Source organism: Anopheles merus, chromosome 3R (genome assembly GCF_017562075.2).
Source record: "Anopheles merus strain MAF chromosome 3R, AmerM5.1, whole genome shotgun sequence".
Classification (NCBI taxonomy): domain Eukaryota; kingdom Metazoa; phylum Arthropoda; class Insecta; order Diptera; family Culicidae; genus Anopheles; species Anopheles merus.
This window is the reverse complement of record NC_054084.1, coordinates 47,173,515-47,199,745: the sequence shown is the minus strand read 5'-3', so window position 1 is coordinate 47,199,745 and position 26,231 is coordinate 47,173,515. Positions and strand designations below refer to the sequence as shown.

The following is a 26,231-nucleotide window of genomic DNA, read 5'->3' as shown; positions in this document are numbered from 1 at the left end:
CAGCGGGGTGGTAGATTTTCACGCATTCGCTCATTCCGCTCGCTCACAATTACCAGGAAGGGTCCAGCACAAATCCATTGTGAAGCGAGGCGACGGGATCAAGGATCCGTTAAAAGGATACCTAAAGGGAGCATGAACAATGTGGCTGCCGAAAGCGGGTAAAACCAGCAGCTTCCCGCACTGGGTGTGCTGTCTTTGCCACTGCCTTTGCAAGACTTGCTTCCGCCTACGGGCTTAACCATGAGGCCACCAGTATCCAATGAAGGAGAAAAAAATGCTAGTTGCCTGCCGGATTGTGTGTTTTATTTTTTTGTAGCACAATATTACCACCCGGTCGAAAACAGCCCACGATTGTCTGTTGATGCAATGTACAAACGTTTCTTTCGGATGCTTGATTTTATTTTATTTTAATATCCTGCCCAAATAAGGCAGAAATCGGTTTTTGTGAACTCTCGCCGCTAAAGAGACTTTGCGTGCGCTGTGCGTGTTTGGATGTGTTTTTATTTTCCTTCTACTCTCTTTCTGTTTTGCTCAATTTTTCGCACAAAGATGCCGGCGAATAATTCGTACCGGGCTTTTCTTGCTTTTGATTTTTGGGACGTCTGTGCACACGAAGCTGGTGCTGCTGGTGTCCTTAGAAACTTTGTATTGATTTTGTTGTGTTATAGTTTTTTGTTGTTCCTGCTGCTGCTGCTGTTGTTGTACACAAACCTTCCGAAACAAAGACGAGCTGACATAACCTTAACCCCCTGCTTCTTTTCTGCCTTATTTATTCGCGTAATTCTCTGCTCAGCTATCGCACTTTTTGGAAATTTAATTAAAAAGGGAAAGATATTTTCATAAACTACCGAACCCTTTTTGGTGTGCCCACTTTCTCAGTTCAGCAGGGACAGCAACAGCGAAAGAAGCTTGGAAGATGATGTTCGTCATAAATAAGCTTTCGATTCAGTGCCAGGCTATGTCCACAAATTTTGCATTACCATCCTCCCCGTCACTGTAATCATATCCGTTGGATATACTTTTTTTCTTCTTCTGGCTGATCGTTTGTGAAGAAACAAAAACCAGGGGCACTTTGGTTTGCATTTTCCTTTTTTGGTTACACAGTAGTCGATAAAGAAAGCAAAAGAAAGAAAGAGAGGGAGAGGGAGAAGCAAGAGTGGGAGAAAATAAAAAAACATCCAAACACTCACAGCACTGAGGTCCATAACAATGCCGAAAGGAATTAAGTACTGCCTGCAGCAGCGATACCCACCCTGAAAGCAAAGATCATTCAGGTAACGATCGCCCTACAGGTAGGTGCGTCCCCTGTATCGAAGCGGAAGTATGGGCGGAAGCAAAGCAAACCCTGTTCGTTGTATAGCTAACGCGGTACGACAGTTGGCGAAGACCAGTCGTTAGTTATGTGTTGGCATTAAGTGAAAACGGTCAACCGGAAGCAAAAGGGTCGAAAGGCAATCGTTAATTAACCGTCGTGCAACTGCAAAAAAAGGATTAACAGTTATTTTATTCTTTCGTTCCTTTTCATTCCAACGAAATGCTCGCTCTGTTTCACTTTTCTTGCTCAGTCGCGTTGCCTTTGCGGTCGTGACCATTTTCTCGCATTTCTTCCATGCAGTTTATGTTTTATCTTCACCGTTTCTGTTTTTTTCGTTGAATTGCGTTTACCATCCTTTTACTTTCCCATTTCATTCATTTCATCTTCTTGAATTCTGGGTTTCATTATCACATATTTATCACCCACACAATAACTCTTCGTTGAGCGCTCTGCGTAACTGCACATCGATAGTGTTCGTGTTGTTTTAAAAGTAAATATTTATATCTATATATATACATATATTTATATACATATACATTGACAGTAGTATTTCTGAGCTTCAGTTTTCCCGTTTTTTTTTTGCATATCACTTTGCCCCAAGCTACGAGTAGTAGTTAAGGTTTGTTAACCTTTTTTTGTTTTTGTTTTGTTTGTGCGCTATTCTCTTATGCGCTCTTTGCACATTTCGCTTTGCCATTAAAGAACGAGTTTAAATAATGTCCACCCATGCTTTGATACCTTCGTGTTCAATGCGAGGTTTTTTTTTCTCATAATCTTAATTTGATTCAGCATCCCATCCCTGCGGCGGTGGATTTAATTAAATACAGGCAATCAAATTTTATGAATCATTTCACCATATTTTTTTACCGACTCTGTTTGTTATTTTTCCATCGAAATTGATTCATGTTTTATTTAAAACGATGATGCCCTCGCCCCTTCCTCGCACGAGCCGGTGCTGTCATTTTTGCCATCTACTCATCACTGATGTTTATTTAATTTTATTTGTCATTTCTTAAAGTGCAAGCGTTGAACAGGTTTCCTGCTACTGCTACTTTTGTAGTGGCCGTCTTTAGATAAAATTCAAAAACATATTGAAAGTTACACTTGTACTTTGCTTACTACTTAAATAAGGTATTGATGCGTTTCTTGTTTTCATTTTATATTTTAACTATATACAACGACAAAATATCACCAAAATTTTATTATTTTCTTTTATTTGCGTTTATACAATTATCCAATCTAATTAAATATTGAATAATTCCTTTTTTTGCATATCTCCAGTATGGTTTCTTTTTTTAAACTATTATCGCACATCAAAGTCCACACATGAGTGGAGTTGAAAAGAACAAATTCAAAAGTGTGTTTGATATGTTATGCTAGCAGAATCGTTATTTCTAACGTAAGCGCACCAATCAATGCAAAAACTACTACAAATGCAGATTTAACTTCCTTTTTTTGTTGTATTTTTCATTCTCCTACTCCTACGGGGGAACAGAACAATACGTTATGAAGTATAACAAACGGTGTTTTCCGTATGCTTGTCTACATAGTACTGTCTGCTGCATGGTGCACTTAAAATTGTGTCGGTATGATTCTGCCCAGCATCACAACGTTTTCATTGTAGTTTTGCTGGGACATTGGTCTTGGTGAGGATCGGTGTCTATTGCTTTTTTTTTGTTTATTCATTCAACAACTGTTTGTATTTATCATTTGTTTAAACTTCTTTGTTTATCTGAATTTCCACTGCTTTCGCTTTGGCGCATCCCAAGTTCGTGTTTTACTTTTTATTCGCAATGGACAATTTCGTCCTTTTTATTTTGCAATCCAACAATGGTACAATTAATATTTTACCAATGAATGGTTGATTTTAATGAGTTTTTTCTGCATTACATTGCCTCTTTCTGTTGCAATTTCATTTTCTTACATTCCATCTGATTTTTGTACACCATCTCCTTGCAATGAAAATCGCACTCATAGCTTTCCGCTCTTTATGTAAAATTAGCTATCACTTTAAATCACCAGTCTGTTTCGATCATTTAACATCCAAAACAGTTATCTGGCCAGTACTTTAAATCATGTAGCGTAGCTAATTTGAACCTAAATCGATTCGCTTCTTCTGTCATTTTTATTTCCTTAGTTTCCCCATTAGTTGAAGTCAATGCATGGACAGTTTTGTTCATTTACAAAGTACGAATGCTTTAGAATTGGAATGAGATGTGTTTTAAAAATGTGCCTTATATCGTTAACCTTCTTACCTCGTACCAAAAGTAGCCGCATCAACTTGCTTTGCACCACGAAGAAACATTACATGCGACACCAATACATTTTGTATGAGTTTTCACTGAATGTGTTTCATCATGATTAGTTTCGTTCTGCATAATCGATTTTGTTTCAAAATCTTTCCTGTCGTTTATTCTATATAATTGTTCTGCACCAAATGAGCACTTTGTTTCTGTTCGATTTCTGTTTCAAGAGCACCATTAAATGTGTATGATACAACATTTCCTCTTTACCTTTAAAATGCACATTTTCTACTACTACTACTACTACCACTAACTGTCCAGATATGACACGCATTAGTGCATTAGCGGCTTTAAAGCACTCTGTACCTCGCAACAAAAGGGACAACCATATATGATTGAACGAAAATGAAATCCTTCCAAACGATGCACTGTTTCGATGACTGTGTTTGTTTTCATTTTTATTTATATTCCAATCGTTTGATTTGGTTCCTTTTCATAACTATTGTTAAATTGTATGATTTTTGTTATTTACGACATGAGTTGTGTTAGTTTTTGTTTTCCCGCGAAGAAATCGTGAAATGTTCAATAATATAAGTATTTTTTTTTATATATCTTGTTCGTAAATGTTAAATCTATTTCCATTATTCTGTGCTGAACGTTCACGTCATTTCTTCTAGTTTCGTTTACTGCTATTGTTTACATTTAGTATTGTTGTTGATCGATATGATTTATTCTTTTTATTTACAATATTTTTTCTTGTTTCTTGTTTTATTTTATCGGTTTCCCAATTATCGCTATGATTTTACGTTATACTGCACCACCAATAATGCCTGACCATTGACCAACTCGTAGTACCCGGTGCACCGCCCCGTAATGTAACTGTCGAAGCCACAAGTCCAACCACTATCAACGTGTCATGGCTGCCACCACCGGTCGAACGATCGAACGGCGCCATAGTTTATTATAAGGTGTTCTTCGTCGAGGTTGGACGATCAGATAGCGAGGCCACGGTAACCACCCTCAACTCTACTAGCATCGTCCTGGACGAGCTAAAGCGTTGGACCGAGTACAAGATTTGGGTTCTAGCCGGTACCTCTGTTGGTGACGGACCCCGATCGTACCCGTACACAGTTCGCACTCATGAAGACGGTATGTATTGCACCATATGCTAGTTTTTTCGTTCGTAAAACTCAGACATCTCATTTATGTTAATGCTACAACAAGACACACCATCATCCTTCCACTACTAAACGCAATTTACACACCCACCAAGACACCCCGACATAACTCGCATAACTCGCTCCCAATACTCAAGCACAGCGAAACACATACTACAAAAGCTATAATAATCACAATCAAAACACAAACTACTCGAATTACTACTCCTAAACACGCTGAAACTATCATGAAGCAAAATACTAACTAATATTTTGTATTTTGAAGGTATAATGTGGATTGTTTTTGTTTCCAAAATTTAACACTACTTGTTTTGTAATTTAAAGAAACGTTTTTTAATGCAGCGAGGATTTTTCACAACACTTTTTGCATTTTGCGTAACGATAAAAGCATTTTTTTTACTAGCTGCTCCCGTCTGGAATACAATTGTAATTTCAAACGTTTTTTTAGCATTGCCAAAAACACATAAAAACGAATCCTATTAGAAACTAATTTTTGCAGCAGCTCGGAACATGGCGCTGTTTTTGATGGTGCATAAATATATTTTTTTAGAATAAGGCATGCATCTTACCAAAGCTAACACATATGAACAAAAGGGTGAGTCGGGAACAAGCTTATGTATGACAAACAATTTTCAATTTATATCTTTTAATAATTATTTTAAAAAACGCTTTTGGACCTTATCAACAGTTCATATGTGTTTGCTTTCCATAGGTTTAACCATTAGACGGAGAATTAAAAATATAGCCAGCCCCCAGGAACTCTAATGCTCGCAATTATTACATTTTTAATTCTCCGTCTAAACGGCAGAGTATAGTTTTTGAATTCGAAATAAGCGAGAGCATACTCATGGCACAAAATCGAGCACATGAATCACAGTTATAATAGCCCCCGAGCAGACCAACGCTTGGATTTACGAGATTTTCAGTTTTGTTTTAGCACTTCCTTCTTATTAAAAGTAAAGCCAAGTAACCTTAAATTCCACCCTAGCTTAGGCATCTTTTTGTGGCAGTCGTGATGAAAATCATTACAGCTTCAACCTAAACCTCTCGGTAAGGTTTGATGTTGGGTTGTATGCAACAGAAATCCCTTTTAATTGTCCAGAAAAGGTTACCGGTCGCTTTCGGGGCGACCATCGCCACAAAATCTCTCTCTCTCTCTCTCTCATATTTGACCTGCCACTCTGTTCCGGCTGCCACATACCAACCACTCCTAGTAAAACTCCTGGCATGGTAGGTTAATTTAAGAAACCTAATTTTCGTATGGCTTAACTTTTCAATTTCCCCTCCCTTACACATTCCTTCGCCACGCGATGGGCGATGCGGTGGGGGGGGGGCATTACTGCTGCTGGAGAGAACTGATGTTCTAAAACGGCTGCTGAATTAGCAGACGAGTTTCTGTTTCAAAATTTGTTTTAAAGTTTAATGACTCCTGTGGGAGCCGTTAAAACACGCTGGAGTAATTCCACGACACTCTAACCTGCACGCTTCGTTTGACGAGAACTGACTTTTTGATTCACTGCCCAGGTAAAGTGAAATATTTCTTCTGTGTTGTTTCTTTTTTCTCATCTTCTTCCGTCTCTTGTTCCTCGGCCTCCGCGTCCTTCATGGAAACTTGTTCGGGGCACCCGCTCACGCCCATCCACATGGCAAATTGTGGCCGTTCAAAAAAGTTGCAAAACTCGCGAGGTAAATATACGCCTACTTCGGAAGCGAGAGGAAATAATCATGTGCAAATAAACGCAGCGCAACGACAAAGTCAATCTGTGTCTGTACGTTTTTGCGCTCGTGCCCTTTTGCTCCTTCCCTGCGATTCGAGTAAGTTACGGCGCGGCGCGTATCATCTGTCTCTCACAGTTTTGCTCTCCCAGCACGTTTGCTCCCTGCTCCCGCCAACCCAACAAACACAGATCCTTGGTGCGGGGCAATCTTTTGCCGAAAAAAGCTGCTGATGCCTGTTGAACGGCGTTTCGACTTCAAATAGGTCCCTGGCGAGAAAATTAATTTGTTTCTGTAACCGTTTCAATGAATACATTAAAAACCCGTCTCCGTTCAACCGTTTCATTTTCGGCGTTTGCCCGTTTTCGCACCGGCGTGTGACGTTGGGTTTCGCGTTACCGGGGCGATCCTTTTGCATGCAGCGCTTCGCTGTCGTTACATTTCCTGCAATGAATGGGTAAAGGGAGGAAAATATCTTCCAAAAATAAAGAGCAAGAAAAAAACACGAAACGCTACACCCGCACCGCTGTGCGAAAGTTCAAACAGTGAAATTAATAAAAATTAATCACATTAATAAACATTTACCTTTCGCATTCCGGAATGTGAGCGGTAGCGTCATTCCTTTTTTTTTTTTTTTTGTTTGTGGGAGCAAAGTGCCTCCTAAACTTGTCGTAAAATCCAATCCCAAGCGTACGGTTTCGGTTAAATCATTGGCCTTCAAGGTTTTGCCTTTGTTGAGTGCTATTTGTGATAGCAGTCGGTATCGATCGATCACTTTTATTTTATTTTTTGCCACTGTTACTTTTTTAAAAAGTGTCACATAGGGGACATTTTTACACCGTCAAATAATCCAGTAAAGAATTAAGAATTAACACATATAATGGGCTGTCAACAAAAGCTACACCGAAAAACGTGCAATAATAGCATTCATCAACGAACGAATAATATCATGAGTATGCTCACTTAAGTAATAAAATAATTACAATTATTCTAAACTTTATCATTCAAAAACTTTATTCAGCTGTTACTTAGGCTAAGATGATTCACAATCCAACCCACTCAAGAGGAATATGGCGTTCGATATTGAATACGTCGTTTGATATGGTTGTCGTAAAAACAGATATAAACACTTTTCAATTTCAATTTTTGTTATGTTTCTAAATTCAAAAGTACCAGCAAGCGAACAAGAACAACTTTTGCAAACTAACTAATTTACAATGTTTTCTATTCTCTGTACCTTTCGATCATTGAAACCCCCCACTCACGCTCATGTCAAACGTCAAACTTTTTGCTTTGCTCAAGCTACAAGGAAACGGTAATTTTTCTATTCCCGTAATTTCTGCTACTGGTTCATTTCCATTGTAGCACGTGTTGCAGAAGCAATGTTTTATTTATCTCTCGTTATTTTTCAACAGCCAGCACCTTTGTATTAAATTATATGTCTATATGTGTGTGTGTGTGTGTACATATGTGTTATTGTAACTGCTCGTATTGTTTTGAAACATTTTTTTAAATCTCTTTCGATAATCTCGTGCACCTTGTCCCGTTCAATTCTGCACCAGTCAAGTTGTTGATACCTCTGGCAAAGCACTCTTGTTCGCACCGTACTTTAGTATTACTTGCTCACGTAAGAAATTATGCGCTCTTATTATTATGCATTAGATCAATGTCACCACCACACGCACCATACTTTTCTTCAGCGCACTCGTTAAATTTTATTCACGTTTTTCGATGCCATGTCAACCACGGTCAATAGCGATGGAATAACAATTTATATGTATCGTTACGTATATTCTTCTTCGTCTCTGTATTCACCGCTGTCAATCGCCAATTAGATGCTGTTTGTTCGACCAAAAGCACCGCTAACAAAACAAACTACTAATTGTATTCTATTCAGCAAACCGAAACTAATGCAATTACTTTCTTACTCTCCCACCTTCCCGTTTTTCATAACTACCACACCACCAAACTGCATGCCAAGTTTTTGACGGATTGTTTTGGGTTGCGTTTTGCACTGAATTTTTGACCGCACAGCAATTTTTTTGTGTTTGACTTTCAAAATGATTGATTTTTGTCGTGCAATTTTTTGTACAGCCCGTTTGGTTATTATTATTTCTGTTTTACTCTCAGTTCGAGCTATATCTTCATTGCAATTAGCAACAAAAATGTGAATATGTCATAGATTTTTGAATTTTGTTGTTAATTTCAACTGAGTACTGAAAAAATTAAACTTTCATTTATCTGCCACCTATATAAAGTAAAATTGCACTTACTGCACTCGAAAAACTGCACTCGAAGCATCTGCTATTATTCTCTATTGCACACACACACCGATGAAAGCGCACCGATTTTTGTATGAACGCACCTTTTACTCAATTTTTGTCGTTGTATTTTCTGCACAATTCCAGTGTTTTTGTGTCACGAAATAAATAGCAAAATCTTACACATGCACAATAATCGCTCACCATCCACCCTCAACTCATACAAGCACAACTTGTTTATATGTTTCAACTTATTAATGATAAGATGATGTTACGTTTCAATTACACACACTCTTCTTTCTTCTTCAACCTTTTTTCGTTTGTTTTTCCTTCCATTATAGATGCTAAAACTATTATATAATGCAATTTTAATTGATAAGTCAAACTACATTATAAGAGATATATAACAAATCACGCCACATCACAATGAACAAAGTATCTCCACAAAGATGCTTTCCGGTTTGAAAAAGAAAAGAACTGATCATACTGATTTGGGTTCGTTACGGGAGATCTTCGATATGTGACTTTTGTAACAACAACGTGGGAAGGGCTCAAATATCATTTGTTGTTGTTTTGTTAATATTTTTTATCGACTTTAATACGCCTAAAATTAAAATTACTTTTGATCAAAATTTTGCTCAGCGAAACATCAGCTGTCAAATTCGAACACAACACTCATAATGGTTGTCTGTTTTTGAATATTTTTCACATTTTTTTCCGTGTGCTATGAATTTTCTATTATTCTCTTGTACTACATCTTCATTTACTGATAGACTTATCATCATAATGTGCTGTCTACTTGTGAATGTACACCATTTTAGTTTGGTTTCTTTCTAGTTTTTTTTTTTGTATTATTCCAGTCTAGCTGTTTGAATTTTGCTGTGCATTTGCATTTTTTCATGCACAAAGTATGAGTATTGTGTTTTTTTTTTTGTTCAATAGAAATATTTCATCATATTGTTTGTTTTCTTTTCTCACAATGCGTTTAATTCAAACTTTTGCGCTACTAATCTCAATATTGCCGTGGAATTCTTTTCCTACCCATCAAATAAAACGAATCATAAGCGATGGAATTATGATACAATTTTGGGATTTTTTTTAATCTAGCTCATCAACCGATCACAGACGAAAGCTGTGTGTCGTATGTGGTTTGTGTTTTTTTCATTATTTCAATTCGTCTACAAATGACCTTTATATAAACCATTTGGCGCTGTATAATGGTCCTTGCAAACCATTTATCCGAAATTTCTTCCTTTGGAGTTCATTTAAAATTACTAAATTGTTGAAACAAAAGTGTCCTTTCTATACTTAAGTGCCGTCAACTGAAAAAAAACATAGCTGAAAGCTATGCTTTCTTATTTCTGATTATTAATCATAGTCTAAGTGTATGCCTTTTGGGATTATATTATTTAATTTATGTGATAAAATCTCTACTGCGTAATCGTAAGCTTGTCGAAGATGTCTTATTAAGCTATTAGCTGTAAAAACCCCCACAAAGACGTAACCAAAGCGGCACTATGGAATCTAGCCCCAGCTTGCAATTGTCCACAACAAAACAGATGCCCTGGAAACTATCTTCGTTCACATCTACCGGCAGTCAAAGACACGAAAAACACGAAACCCAAAAGCCATAAAACGTAATTAATCAAAAGTGATTAATACACACTCAACGCACTCACGTCGTTCATTTTGCTGCCAATCCGGTGAAGCTCTTCGGTGAAAGATATTATCTCTACACAGCACACATACACACATCGGTCACGGTTACGGGGTGCTCCTGCACCCCTAATCTCACATCGCCAGCACCGGACACTTTATTGCCGGTATATCCCAAACAGAAAGCCACTGGCGAGTGCGTAGGCCAAAGACAGAGATATTTATCGTCCTACACACCTGGCTGTAACCGTTTATTCTAAAATCCCCAAAATCTACAACCAGCCGCACAAACCCATGGCATGGCTATCGAGGCGGCAGTGATGCTGATATTGGAGTACGATTTCGTACATGTCGGTCAGCAGCAGCACTTGGTGGCTTCGGTCGCTCAAAATTACCGGAAGAAGCACTGCTAAGGTGTCGGTACCTGATCCAGGATTCGCTGTCCGTATAAATTAAGTGGATTACGGAAGATGGAATCATACCCATTTAGTTAATGAAGTTGAGAGTTTGTGACCCTTGCCGCCGCCACGATCGATCCTGCATGCGCGGCGAGAAGGGGGGTGTGGGGATCCTATAAGGACGATAATAAATTGGGCTGCAGTAGTTGAGCACTTTATACACTTGAAAGCTATCGACCAACAATCCTGGCTAGGCCAGTCCAGCTCCCATGTGTGCGATTACTGTTATCCTTTTACGGATTGAAATGAATGTATCGTAACTTCAGCCGATGCCTCATCAAATTGGAATGGAGGTTGCCACATTGATGGTAACATTTCTTAGCCAGCTATATCAAAAGCGTTCCGGTTGCTGGAAAAGGATGTCACTTTTTTTACATTGATTGATTATTGAAGTAAAGATGGTTCGATTTGTAAATTACTAAACTTCAATCAGCATGTTTCGAGCACAAAACATCTAGATTTTGCAGGTCGGCCGATTGGGTTTCATAAATAATGATTTCATATCTTTATAGAATAACAAAACTTAACCTGAACACTGAGGTTGTATTTCTTGCAGGATTTTAATGTTGACATACAAATGGTTGATTATTTTTGAATGTTTTGTGTATGTTTTAAGCGGTTAGTAAATTGTAGTTTTCTTGATATGCTAGAACTATAGTACAATTGATAAAGGGTGTTCCGTACTAGTATTCAAATATTTGCAAATTTGGGTGTGTGTTTGTTATACTATAAAATTAATCCCCTTAACTAATTATAAATTGTTGACCCGTTTGTGAAAAGCTGCTCATCAGATCTTTAAATTAGATATTTCTCATTTTGAATAGAAACATAAAAATTGCATTAGGAAACTCGTGATTTGTAAGTTCAACGACAAACGATAATTACTACTCTCAAAATGTCAATTTTCCGAAAACAATGACATGACTTCGATCTAGCAATATATTGATTTGAAAAATAAAATAAAAGTCATAGTTACAGATTCACATTTTTCTAACAACTACAATAAACGGTTACACTTTACAGCCATTCGGCCAAAAAAAGAATTGTGACGAAACTAGTGATGTAAGATCAAATCCAGATTCGTTCAAATGATCAGGATCAGTAAATTGAGCGAATGAAACATGAATCAGTTTTTGAAAGATCCGGATCATCGCTTCCCTAAGAGAAACAAAGGCGATTGCTCGAATGCGCCTAATAAAAGCAAGTGAGCAGGCATCATTTTCGGATCACAATTCTTCTCTCTTCAGATAGCAGATCAGACATATCTTCTTTATATCAAAACGAGATAGCCTGGTCACGCCGCTCCGATCCGATTCATGCTTTGAATTCGATCACCCATGTATTTTATTAAAATCTCTTCGCATGATTAACATGATTACATGAAACATGATTACTCGTGATTCCTGTGATGTTTTGGGTCTCTTTCACGATTTATTCACCGTTTCAGATATATTTTTGAATAATCTAATCATAATTTTGGTATTGTCCCATTTGAACATCGATACAATTCAATGAAAAAAAAATGGGTAACGCTTAATAAATCGTGGGAATGAGCTAAAAAACTATAGGAGCCATAAACAATTTTGGGAAACAACCAAAATACTTTGGTAGAGCCCTGAGATGTTCTCTTTCTCTTTGACTGCAGATTTGGCATTAACTGCCAGGTTTGGCAGAGAACGAACGATTGAATGATTGATCCGATCAAATGATCCGGATCACCTTTATGAATGAACCGAAACTGAGCTGATCTTCAAAAATACCTGTTTTTAACACCACTAGACGAAACTACTCAATAAAAATTCATAAACAAAGGTGAAGTAGATCGATACACATCTTAGATACATTATTGCTTTAACATTTTGTAAATTGAACGCTTTTTACAAAAGATATAGCCGATTTCCAAAAGCTCTTCCATGTACCAATTGTTGTGCTATGTGTACCAATTGTTGTGCTAGTTCAAAAAATGTGCTAGAATTGTTTGATCTAACCAAATTGATTTTTAACATCAAGAGGATTATTCTTAAGGAACGTACAATTACAAAATTTGATAACTAGATGTTGAGAAACAATAAAATTTAATATTTTAAAGATAAGGTTAAGAATGGTAAATTTTGTACGATTTTCCATGCGAAATGACACAACTGGTTCTTGCTATCAAAATGGTTCTTGTATGCATGGGAATAACACAACAATTAGTTCATGACAGATTTTATTGTACCAATTGTTGTGCTATTTTTCAACTCAATAAAATAATCATTTAACATTATTAAACAATTAAAAACTGTGCTGTTTCAGTGTTAATGAATCATAATCGAATTTCTTACCATCATTTGGCGTAGGTGACTGTGCTATAGTATATGTATAAATTGAAATTTTTATCTTTTGGACAGTGATCATAATTATTGTGATTATTTGATAAATTGATTTCGAAAAATTGTAAAACTTGTAAGAAAATAAGGAATCGCGATAAATTTTACGAATACGAATGATATGAAACCACAAATAGCCAGATTCTATTATTAATTTTGATTTTTTTTGTCTTTTGACAACAATTGGTACACTACCCTATAGATTATCTTTGTTTGGAATCGAATGTAATGTCTCAGGTGTTATTGTAAAGTTATTATCCGTGTGTAACACATTAATCTGATTTTCGTCATTTTCTATCTAAAGGGGGTCGTTGTACTAGCGACAATAGGATACATATGTTCAAAATATACTACATATACTATATAACATTCGGGGAATTCCGATTTATATGCATTCATATTCTACAACATTTTATACGGAACACCCTTTATTATTAATTTCAAATTCGCTTAAGAAAATTAACCGTTTTGAGGTAAATATCTATATATCAAATCATCGTATTATTCAAGTCTATTTAAACTTATAGTGTTCGTCAAATTCTACTGTTAAGGTAAGTCACGATTGCTACAATATCATGTAAACCATGTAAAACGTACAAAAAACATTCAAAGCAACCAAGGAGCAAAAACAGATCTCTTTCGCTCAGATCTCCTTCATTGCTCGTATAAAAATGCAACCAAAACGTACGGCGATAAAAAATAATTGATAGAAGGCACCCACACAAAGTGTAATTAAAATCCTAGTCAATCGATGACAACATTAAAACGTTACTTCTATTCTAACGGGTATCCTTGTTTTTCTATCGCCTACCGGATAGCCTATTGTATTGGCAAGAGCTAATGGAAAACTTCCGCTGTAAAAAAAAGAATGCATGCTATACCAGCAAAACAAAAAATAACACAAGGCACCATCTGCTTCAGCCTTTGGTTTTCCAACAATTTCAAACCCTCCACGATCTTTTCGCCTTCATTATTCTCCACGAAACGAAAACAATGACAATCCCTTTTCTGCGCAATTTATAATGATCGGTTATTTACCTATCGTTAAATGTGCCCAGTTTTTGCCATCTCATCTTCACAGTCTTCTGATGGGAATCGGTACACCACAGTGTTAATAAAAGTTTTTACTGCATTATGCCATCACAAAATCAGCGTTGTGTTGGTGAATAGAAATTAGTTATTCGATCGCAATTTAACTTTGCAAGTTTGAAAAATTGCTTCACCAAATGACGAGCGAGTTCATATTTAGCTTTTTTGGTGCAATAGTTAAGTTACGTTCTTAAACTCTTATTTTTCGTTGTATGGAATCAAGCCAGCCATTTTTCATCTCTATTACATTATACGCATCTAAACGCCGCACATACACTGCCACACTTGGTTAATCGTTTGATCTATTCTGAAGACGATAAACTTTTGTGTGTGAAACATTAATCACAGTGAGTTTAAATGCTATTCTAGTTCAACACCATGCGCTCCAGTTGATTTAAGCTCCGTTTGTTTGTGCAAACAAATCTGTTCCCTGTTTGCATTATTTGCATTCTTGTGCAAATGATTATTCGAGTGCATTCAGTACTGTTCTACAATCAATTCGGGTGTGCAAATCAATTTTTATAATTTGCTATAATTTTGGTAAACTATTTGAATATTTTTGACAACTTTTCAAAGACAATTTTACCAATGTTATGCTTTTCGCTTATATTATTCTTTTACGACACTTCATTTCCTTGCGCCCAAGAGGTTACGAAACCTAACGTATTGGGCGTATCACATCTGAATACAGACTGGTTGCAAAATGTAACGATACGAATATAGTTCGTAGTAACTTCCATTCATCTGAATGTATTGAGCATTCCATGTAATGTGGCACGACCCCATTCGGTTGGGTTTGGTAGCCTCGAAAAACAGTTCCGAATAAATTACAATAAATGTTTACATACATAATAACATTGATACTGTTCCGTATCGATACGGTTAGCTCAGTTGCAATGTTGCACAAACCCATCGCAGCAGTTAAACGAACGGTCATATTATTTTTTTAGGAATTGTATTTACAATTTTTTTGCTTTCTAATGGACACCTGCACTCACTTACACACTTCCATCTCTATATGATAGAACACAGAATATGCAGCATATATTTTCTGCAGGACGTGCCCCGTTACACAAACGAGCTTAAAACAGCATTAACCAGCAGGTGTTCCTCCTTCTCTGTGCTTTCTTTACTTTTCATTTCCATTTCATTCGAACGCGGATTAACTGGGACTGCTCTGTGACCAACGAACGAACGTATGAACAAACGAACATTCGCTTACAACGTTGATACACCTGATTGAAAACTAACAAATACCCGCCGCTCACTGCTCTCTGCACCGATAACAAAACAAATACTTGGCCGATAATTACATTTTTCATCCCCGGCTCTCCACGGGTAAACCTTCCGGTAAAACGCATCGCATCGTCGCTCGTTGCATTGCCCGCTGTGTGTGTGAATGAAAACCCTCGTAACAAACGATCCTTTCGATCGATCGCGATCATGGCATCCCTGGTTGGTCACTGCACTGCAATATTTGCCGCGCATGTTTATACCGATTCACGTCTGGTCAAACAAAATAACACAAAAATGTTGTCATCGCTGCACAAATAATACTACGGATGTGTATGCAACATTCCATTTTTGTACTTTAATGTTTGCATCTTAATCGAATATCTTGCCTTTCGGGTCAATCGGGTTCTTCATCCCGCCGGCGTGTGCTCTGCTGTGTAAATGGAAATCACACTGCCATCATCGTACCGATTATGCAAAATTTGGTAAATCTACTGATAAACGCGCCCGCCATCAATATGCCCGCCCTTGGGGGTGGGAGGACACACACACGGGCACGGTGGGTTGGATGTATTTTGGAATAAAAATCACGTAACTCATTTTAAATCTGCTGCACTGTAAAACACTGCGGCCCTTGTTGTCCGTGCCACCTTCAACGGCCCACTTGCGCGTTCGCACCACCAAACGGGGTGTTGTGGTTGGCTTTTGTCATCGATTAAATTACGATCGGCTCCTTGGTTTGTTGTGCGTTACAACCTCGCATAATACGCGACCACATTCATGAACGATGCCCGAAACTCGCCCGAAATGAAATATTGAAAACAAAACCAACGAACGATTAATACAAAAAAAATGAAAAACAAAATTATGACCATGCTTAAACGCACTTGGGCACATGGGGGCTGCGCATGCATTTTTTGTATTGTTTTTACGACAAAAAAAAAACTACATCAACTGCTGCAACAACTGTAAAAAATAAATTATTCCCCAAAAACTGACCCGCGACGGACGTCCGTCCTCCGACCCTTTTGGTCCTGGGTGAACTACTCTCCCTGCTGGGCGCATTGCACCGTGTGCACCACCAACTCCACCGCGTATTCCACTGTACGGCAATGCAACGCGACGCGACGGCGGTGCAACTGCGCACCCATTACGATGCACTCTGCGGATGGTGCGGGTATATTTACGTGTACCGGCCATAAATCACGATATCAATTTAAACGGCGGGCCAAAATCGTATCAAAAGCAGTAGTTAAGAGTGAGTACCATCTGGTCGGTGACGCCTAAATTTATGTGATTTTCACTTTTGGTCTGTTCTGCGCGTTTGGTTCGTACGCGATGTTCGTTGAAAAGGAAAAATAAACAATCAAACGGAAAAGTGCACATAGCTCACCTTTCTGTTGCCCTTTTCTCAACACATAACATACACACACACGCCTTGGATATTTACGATTTTTTTTTTTTGTTTTGGTAAACTCCTGCAAAATACTGCAGGTAAACTGATTGTTTGTATTTTTTTATTATAACAATAATTATTTTAAGCATTTAAAGGTTTATCATATTAATCGCCTTTTCAGCATCGCTAATGAAACGCTTGTTTTTTTCTTCCCATATTCTTTTGTTCGGTGTAGAATTCACTGAACATTGAACAACTACTTACAATATTTAAATATTAAACGATATTTGCCTAGAAACTGCTGTACCATCAGTTCGGGGAAGCCCTTTTGCCCTTTATTGCTTCGCCTACATTCAACTGCTACAGCCTACGCTCATACAGTAGGAATCGCGAACAACAAAAGACTACCGCGCCTATCTTATATTTTCGCCACCGGCAAGGGGATACGGTGCTTCTCTGGTGGAACCGCCACACCGAAAGCATTGTTGTAACAGAATAGTACTGCAACACCACGAACCACTCTGGTAGGCACACGGTCGTTCCCTTCATCCACGCACCAAAATCAAAAGCAACCGGTACCGGTTTTTGGAGCAAAGACCGCATACAAAAGTAGTTTGCCTGCATGCATGCGCTCGCTCTGCCTCTTGCGAGCATCTCATTCACTAACTTTGCTTTGCATTCCTGCAGAAACTGGTCGCTGTAAAAAGATTTCAATAGTGAGGCCTCTCGGTCTTAGAAGTGTTAGAACCACTGCCAGTACCTTTGGCACAAGAAGAAAGTCGACCCAATGCAGTCACACACACATACACTCACACACAAATGATTATCCGCAATGAAGCGCGATTGCGGAGAAAAGCGTTAAACTTAATCCGCTTCCGTTGCCCCGCTCCGCATAATCATCGCTCTTTTCATCTTCACTGCCTGCGTAGCGCTAGCGTCGTCAAGCTCATTCCATTGGAGAAGGGGGAGGTTCGTGGTGACGTTGTGTGCAGTTTTCTCCTTTGCCATTAGGGGAATACAGAGAGAAATGCTGCTGCTTGCTTCCACCTGCTGCATTGTTCGCTGTACGGGCCCTCATCTCGGGCCCCAGATGATTGTTTTCTCTCAGAAAATCAGGTCACGCCTTATACAACACACAAAGATTGCGCCTGTCTCATCTTACAAACAACTTCCCCGGGCCCAGCCTTGTTTCGTCCACTTCGTGCACTTGCTGCCATTGCTGCCGTCGTTACTCTGTGGCAAACCGTATGAAAAGGTTTCGCCGTTCCATGAATGTATCCTTCTCCTCCTATCCCGCAGGTCGGCAACATAGTTTGCCTACATAAACGTGTAACATGTAATCTGATCGACTATTGTTCCGCAGGCAAAGTTTTCTGTGCGCTTTCAGAGAAATGAGCAGCACGGTTGGGAAAAGAACTGTTCCCAACAGCGTCATGCATACGCATCCGTTTTGCGCTCGCGCTACAATCAATGCAAAGTTCTGTAATGTAATTGCTCTTAAAGCTAATGGTTCAAACTCATTAAAGCTCCTCACCGCTGCCGTAGCCGCCACTGCGCTGGCCCATCGCGTTTGCGATTGTTTTGCGTGCCGCTCTTCAAACTGTAAATTTAATTAACCCCAGCCGCCAGCCGTGAAATGGCCATCCAATCGATTGAATGCATTATTACTGTTTATATGTGTGAGTGAGTGTGTGTATGTGTGTTCGTGTGGTGGGCCTGCTTGCAATCTACATCCCTAATCAATTACTTAAACACTTCAAATATGCAAATGGCACTACGAACAATAAATCAAGCATAAGTTTGCACTTTTTTTTAATTACTATCTGCCTGCTATCATCACCATTACCCCTTCACCGACACCGAACTGCGTGCTGTGTAATGTTACCAAGGATGCATCGCTATGTACCACTGAAGTCCTATGGGAAAATTTTCGGTACATGCGTCGTGGTCAAGCCAAGTCGGTTGGTTTTGCTAAACTATTTCAACTATATCGAACAACATTTGCCGAAGATGCAAGGCGATAGTTTGCTCGAATGCTAGGAATTTCTCTCCCCCATCACACAGAGCTATATGAAAAACAGACTGAGCATCTAAATGGCTTCATTAAGCCAGAGTTGCCGGCGATTTGCCGAGGTTTTCCCCATTTTAACTGCTACTGAAGCTGCGATGGGAGCTGCTCTGTAGTATCATTTGCATTTGTTTTTGTGCTGCCCATACCATTCAGCATAATTTCATACTACATCGCTGGGGCGGGGCCAGTGTAATGTGTTAAACTGATAATAAAATCACATAATTACTTACAACTAACCATGCGTCATGCGTATGATGCGTTGCGAGTACGTGTACCGTGCATTCCGTGCGTGACGTGCTTGCAATACTATCTTCCGTTGCGTCTTGGCTGCTGCGTCGATCAATTCCCGCAGCAGCAGCAGCAACAACCACCACCACCACCACCAGACTTGCTACCGATTATGGATCCCAAATGGTCCGCAAAAACCAACCGGAACGTGATCTTGGGTTAGATTTTATTGCGGTTAGACATTATAATACGAACGACGGACCTGTGTGCCTACGAAGGGTACCAGAACGCTGCCTTACCACGCACCACCCCACCACTGGCTGTCTGGCGAGCTTTGCGTAAAAGAAGCATATCAGATCGAACTCCAACCACACACAGGGCACCGGGAACGAAACTGGCAAAGCGATTTGTACGGCAAGAAATACATAATTTCCGAATGACATTCGACTCTCGACCTGTACGATGCCTAGCCGTTTGCCTGACAGTAGTGCACTATCAGTTACTTCGACTTCGAGCCGATAACTGCCCGGGACTGCTCGCTGGCAATATGCAGCTGTCCACTCGTGTTTCTCTCGCACACTCCTTACACACTCCCACAGGGGAATGGGACACGAGATTGTCGAACGTCATTTGAACGCTGTTTCAATACGCCCCATATCCATGATCCTGTCCGAACCATCGTTGTGCCAAACACAGTCTCTGCGATGTGTGCTTCGGAGGCACATGGTTTCATTTAATTTGAATTGTTCACATTCCAGCTATTTTAATCTTTTAACACACAACCCTTGCGTGGCTTGGGGACTTGCAAGAACATGCACCGGGTGCACTGGTGAAACGAAATCTCCACTCCTCCCTCCGTAATGCCAACGGTACTCTATACCTATAATCCAGCTCACCGAAACACACACACAAAGTCGGCAGCCCGGATGCTTTGGGAAGTGTTGATTATTCCGTTACACACTTGGCAGCTAAATTCGATCGGCAAGATGTGTTGAGTAAAGTTTAGCCTCATCTTACATCCTTTTGCATTTTAGCACGGCCGTTGCTTCATTAGGTGCAGTAACCACCGAGCCCGTATGGCGTAGGCGGCTAGCATCGATGGTATTGATTGTATCCCTCCTGCCAATGCCATTCGCTCTTCCTCCCTCTCTGGCATATCGACTACTGCTGCGAGTGTGTTTACTCTTTTCGTTCCAATTGTCTACGGCGACTGACTCCGTACGTGTGTTAACCTTTCGATTACAGATTAAAACTTTGATCACAAGCACTGCAAAACCCGTGTTTGTTGGGTAGGTTTATTGCCACTGTCCGTTGACTACCCAGTGGGCGTTGATGCAAGTTCAACAACATCCAAAGAAAAATATCTGCTTTTAGTTGTTTGCTTCTCCTTACCCAGAGAGAAGGTAGGATTTTCCTATACGTAGCTCAGTATATGGGAATGTTGGGGGAAAAAACAGTGTTTCATTAGCGATAGCACACTCTCACACACACACACACACACACACACACACACACACACACACACACCACACACACACACACACACACACACACACACACACACACACACACACACACACACACACACACAGAAAAAGTTTCATGTCTGGGATTCTGCAACCCAATCACTGTAACAATTGATCAGGTGGACATTTTGTTGATATTGTTTGTTTTACTCTCGTTATCATTACACCCACAAATTGGTGTCTTATAAAATGTCACCAAAACAATTGTCCACTTGCTTGCTTTCACTTCACTTTGTTTTGCCTTCCATTGAACACGCCCTCCTGTAACGGTTAAGCGGACTGTTCACCACAACAGTATCAGATTTCATTGAATAACAACAATTTTTCCGTTCCTGCTAACAAGCAGTTGCTCTCCCAAACGAAACGAATTTACCTTCGTTTGATGTTGGATTATATTTTCATTTTTTGTTTTCACAATTTTTGTATTACTCTCCGCTCTCTCACACAAGTAATTGACACTTACGCTGCAAACAACATCAATCACACCCGTTTGGTTGACATTGTCACAACCGTTTAAGAAGCATTGATAAAACGATCACACTTTTTTCCTTTTCATCGACGCGTTTCATGTTTTTGTTTTTCTTTTTTTCTTGATTCGAGACGGCCAGAGAATCGTTTTGTATTACATCGTGTGAACATAGATAGTTGTAGTCGATTTTACCCACTTTTGCATTTTGTGCTTCCCTTTTTCCCCCCGTAGTATAGAATATTTTGTGTTGTGTTGGTGTCTATTAGAGATGAAAGCAAAATGTTTTAAACGATTATTTTTTTGCGTGATTTTCGCATTTTTTTAAAATAACCCTCTCTTCCTCTTGAATCAAAACGCGAACCGCAATGGAGATTTTTTGTAGCATTTTGGAATTGTAGTTTTTTTTGTGAAAATTCCAGTTTTTCCCCCATTTTTATCTCAAACAAGCAGCCGTGGGATTTTTGTCTTTCTCTCGTTCTCTTTTTTGTGCTCTCTTTGCAGGGATAATGTAATAAGATCAATTTTAAAGATTTTTTTTCCTGTCAATTTTTGCTTCCACAAAGGATTACTACCCCACAAGGCGTGATTATTCCAGTGACTAAAAACGTATGGGGGAATGGGAATGTATTTTTGTTAAAAGACGTTATCTTAGTTCCATGCAAAGAAAAATGTGCTAGTGTAACTAAACTTTTATTCTGATTTTCTGGAACACGATTTTACAATGTTACAACTGCTACTGAAACTACCTTGCGAAAAAATGTTCCCTATAACGTTGATGTCCAATGTAAGAAACACGTTCTACGATTTCTCCCCCGAGACGGGCAATATTCCAGATTCTCTCACTGCTGTGTAAAGAAAATTGTCTACCAACGCTCTGTGGCAGCTCTGTGGCAGTGCCGTCCTTTGAGTAGAGAAATAGGAGACAACACAAAAAAAAGAAACCGAATCTTCTTCGAACGAACGTAAAACAGAATCAAACTTTAAATTCTGCCCAGGAGACAGAAATCACCCAAAATTTTGCTACGGCAGCGTAAACTTTGTGCCCCCCCCCCCCCCCCCCCCCCCCCCGTTTACGATCGTGCACTGGGCGCCCTTTTTCCCTCTACCAAGTCGCCGTTCTCATGACGAATTTTATCAAGTCCGTCCGCGCTTAGCCTATAGTGGCTGGTGGTGCAACCTTTGAACTATCCGATCGTTTCACATATTATCGTGCACGTTAACAACATATTCACCACCAAGCAACAGCAAACGAGTGATACACACAGGGCTGGCCTGTGTCTGCCAACCGAGAGTCTTTCACTTCCTCGCTGGGGGGGAAAAGAAGGAAGTCGTGTGTGCAAAAAGAGAGTTTGCACATTTTTTCTTTCTTCTTCCTATGCCCTCTTTTTACTTGCCCACACTACATCAGTATGATCCTATGGTAGCTGCAGCTACCGGAAGATGTTGCAGTAGCAAAACCATTCTACTAGATTGCTATCTTTCGTCTCTTCTCCCATCACACGACGGCGGTGACGATTGGACCAGCGCACTGGCGCGTCGTGGCGTGAGACGGCGGAAACCTGTTTGGCTGTAGCTGGTATGGCCGCCACGACCCAAGACCTGGTCGGTGCAGGTTGGTGCGCGGTGGGATGGGTGAAGCTAAAGTGCCAACGCGAAAATCTCATGCCGTCGTCGTCGTCGTCGTCGTCGGCAGAAACGGCAGACACAGCAGCAACAGCAGGTCCTTTACAACTTTTGCTTAATGATATGGTCGTGTTAAAGGTGAAAATGGAACATGTGTTTTAAGCTCGTAATGATCTGTTAAACACGCCGAGCGAGATAATCACAATCGATCAATGTGTCGCGCGATGTGTTCTTGTGTTACTTCTGAAAAACTACTCGAAAAGTGGATCTTTAAAAGAGAGTACGTTCAGAATACACAGCCAAAAAAGTCCACATTCCACACCAAGTGATAAATCTGCATTTGTCAACCTCTTCGGGCGCACAACAGCGCTTCTTTGGACTCATCCTGAGTGCTCGCGATACGTTCGATTGATTTTCACCGTTGTTTGTCTGCGCTCATGTGGAAAACAATTTCATCTCCCTTTGCTGTTATTGCCGATGGATCAGCAGCAGCAGCGGTACAAGAAAATACATGAAAACAAACTCACAGAAAGGGCTCACAGTCCTTTTGCTGCATTTGGAAATCGAAACACGCTGCTAAGCCATCGTGAGAAACGAAGCGCATTAAATGCAACGTGAGTCACATTTAGTCACGACAGCACGAATGCATTTGGGATTTTTTTTCCTTTTTCTTTTGCTTTTGCTACTACTATTACAAACCAGGTTTTGGCTAGCAAACCATTCGTTTTAATATGCTTCTCCTTTCCGTGTGCTCTATTCACGGATAAAGCGCTCTGCTGCAAGTCGAACCTCCTCCGCGCTCTAGTCGAATGGTTTTCGTCCGTTTTGCAATAACCGAAAACCGCAGTAATTCCATATTTGCCGTGGGAATTCTGTGCTATAGCTATTCGCTAAATGGTTTTCTTTTTTTTATGTGAGTATAGTCTCAGAGCTCAGGGCTTGAAGCGCAATGGGAGTAACTACAAAAAATCTGCAACGTCAACGACAGAAGAAACCCATTCTTTCCTCTTCCTTCTTCCTTCTACTTCTTTAACCGCTCTCCCACACGCGTGGTGGAAACTTCGTTTGGAATGTGTGGTGGAACAGAGCTTAGTTTCAAGTTAAATGTGCCGTTCGATCGATGTTTGCTCGAACGAGCAGAAAGAATAGCACTATATTCGCCCCCACTCTCTTACATAACCTTTGCGAATGGGATCTTATCGGAATCTTCTTTCGATTTCGTAGTTTTGTGCCGGTCCTAGCTTAAGCCGCGCCGGATGTGATAGTGCTAGCTACTACTACCCGGCCCAATGCAGTGTTGTAGGTCCCATTTGCTGTTACAAAACATCGCATCTAGCAGGAGGAGAAGGAGCAGCAATGACTTCAAGCTCATGAGCTACCATTATCGCCTTATCGCGGGATGGACAGCCCTTGCTAACGATTTTTTCTCCCTATTTCTGCTAACTGCTTAGCTTTTCACGTCTTGACATCTTTAGACTGACCAAAATGAGAAAGAGAGAGATAGAGAGAGAGAGACGATCGATCGAACGATCGAGATTTTAATGGCCACAGGTTTTATTGAAGGTGTGGCGAATGGTGAATGAATCGTATCCCGGTCCTTTCGATAGTCCAATAATACCTAATTTGTATCCGACGTGCGCGATAAAGGTGACTATTTATATTCAATGACGGTAGCAGCAATATCAGTGTCAGTTTTTGCCCCCACCAAGTAGGTGTTTGAGTTAGTGTAGTCCTTTTATTTGTCACGATCAGCCCATCGGTTGCTGTGGAAAGCGATTGGATTCAGAATGATAACCGAGAGTTGGGTGGCATTAACTTTTAGAGGCTACAATGAAAATAAAGTCAGATGAAAAGTATGTTAACTGGACACTTGCCATTGTGCTGCTGCAGGCATCCAGGCTCATTAAGGAACAAGGCGTGCAATGTTAACGTGCATCCCATATTAATCATGATAGTAAGCACAGGGAAACAACACAAGGGAAGCTTCAACCATTCCCCATACTCTAAGCTCTATCCCCGAACACATTAAAGATCGTGAACGCGTGCCGGGAAAAAAGTTAGTACAGTTAAATCCACATTTAAACTCGCATCAAAACTCGCTTGCTCAACTTTGCCTTACACACTTTTGCACATTTTTGTGCCCACCAGTTGCAGTTGCGCGTCCCACGCTGTGCCCCTTCCCCTCCATCCCCTCCGCCTGAATGCTGTGTCATCTTCCATTCACTAACGACAGGATACAACACTGCTTTTTCTTTGACATTGTCAGGCACAAACTGTCCTTTTGCCTTTTATCGAAACATACACACACACAGAGTTTGTACATTCTTTCCTTCCAAAGCTCTCCCCGGTTACGGAGGGAGGAAAACTGTCATACAGCCCAGCAGCAAACCCCGACCCGACCGAACGATTGTGAAGCGTATGTCCTACCCGGTCGGTCTTTTGATGGGAAGATGGGTTGGTGGTGCGCAATCCCCCTCACTTCCCCAAAGCAACATCATTATTCAGTTCATTCTAAACTCGTTACGACGCTTCGAGTCGAGTCAATTTTCTCTTTTCCCTCCTTTACGCCAAGTGCCGTACCCTGTGTCCGCATGGCTTGACTCGGGGGAGAGAGCGAGCATTAGAGTAGGGTGTGCTTTCCGGGGCAGAAATCTAGCAACAGTAGTACCAGTTTAGGATGGGCACACTGACCACCGCAATTTCCTGTCCTCATTGTGTTGCCAGCTCGATCAACAAGCTTCTGGTGCTGCTGCTGTTGCTGCTACTGGCACAAAGCTCACCATTCCCAGAGCGTCTTTGCACGATCGCGCAACACAGAGTACATTCTTTTCGCTTTTGCACAGTAACTAGTTGAAAACTAACCTCTCCACCAATGGTCGATTGCCAACAGTTTGTCGTTGCTATTTCCATTCAAACTTTCATCATTCGCTCACTTACCCCAAGGTGAAAGCACGTGAATGCCATCCTCATCACGCCCCTTTTCACTATCCACCTTTACCTTTCTTCCTTGCAGAGTAGACTTCCGTCCAGTCTAAGTTGCCTCTGCGGGGATTGAATTAAGATTTACCACCCGGACCACCACCACCCCCTTTTTTTTGTTTGCCAAAGAGATACAAACTTTTTGCGCACTTCTTTTCGATGGAGGTACGTCGTTTGGCTGGGAGGGACAAAAAAGTTCCATCGAACCCAGAAAACTGCCCAGAACCAAAACCATAATGAATGCGCTGTGTAAAAACATGCTGCCATAGTGCAAGAGCACTACTACAGCCGCGTGTTTTGTGGTGGTGGTGTAAACACCTCGGAAGATGGTTCCACCAATGTATTGTGTTGCATGCAAAAACTATTATCTACGCTCTATGCTGCCCCCAAATGTGCAGCATTATTGGCAAGTTATGTTTGG

General features: G+C 40.3%; 1 protein-coding gene across 18 annotated transcripts in view; it reads left to right on the top strand.

Annotated features, from left to right (window-relative positions):
- LOC121597079 (tyrosine-protein phosphatase Lar) overlaps positions 1-26,231 on the top strand; it is a 235,062-nt gene that overhangs the window by 198,114 nt on the left and 10,717 nt on the right. For 14 of the 18 annotated variants that reach the window (XM_041922582.1, XM_041922581.1, XM_041922583.1 and 11 more), the window contains 2 exons: positions 4,411-4,707; positions 16,768-16,776. The exons of 2 other annotated variants lie outside the window; for them this stretch is intronic. In XM_041922582.1, the coding sequence (XP_041778516.1) occupies positions 4,411-4,707; positions 16,768-16,776 (306 nt within the window). The remainder of the gene's footprint in view (positions 1-4,410; positions 4,708-16,767; positions 16,777-26,231) is intronic. 2 more of the 18 variants (XM_041922590.1, XM_041922587.1) reach the window with 1 other exon arrangement.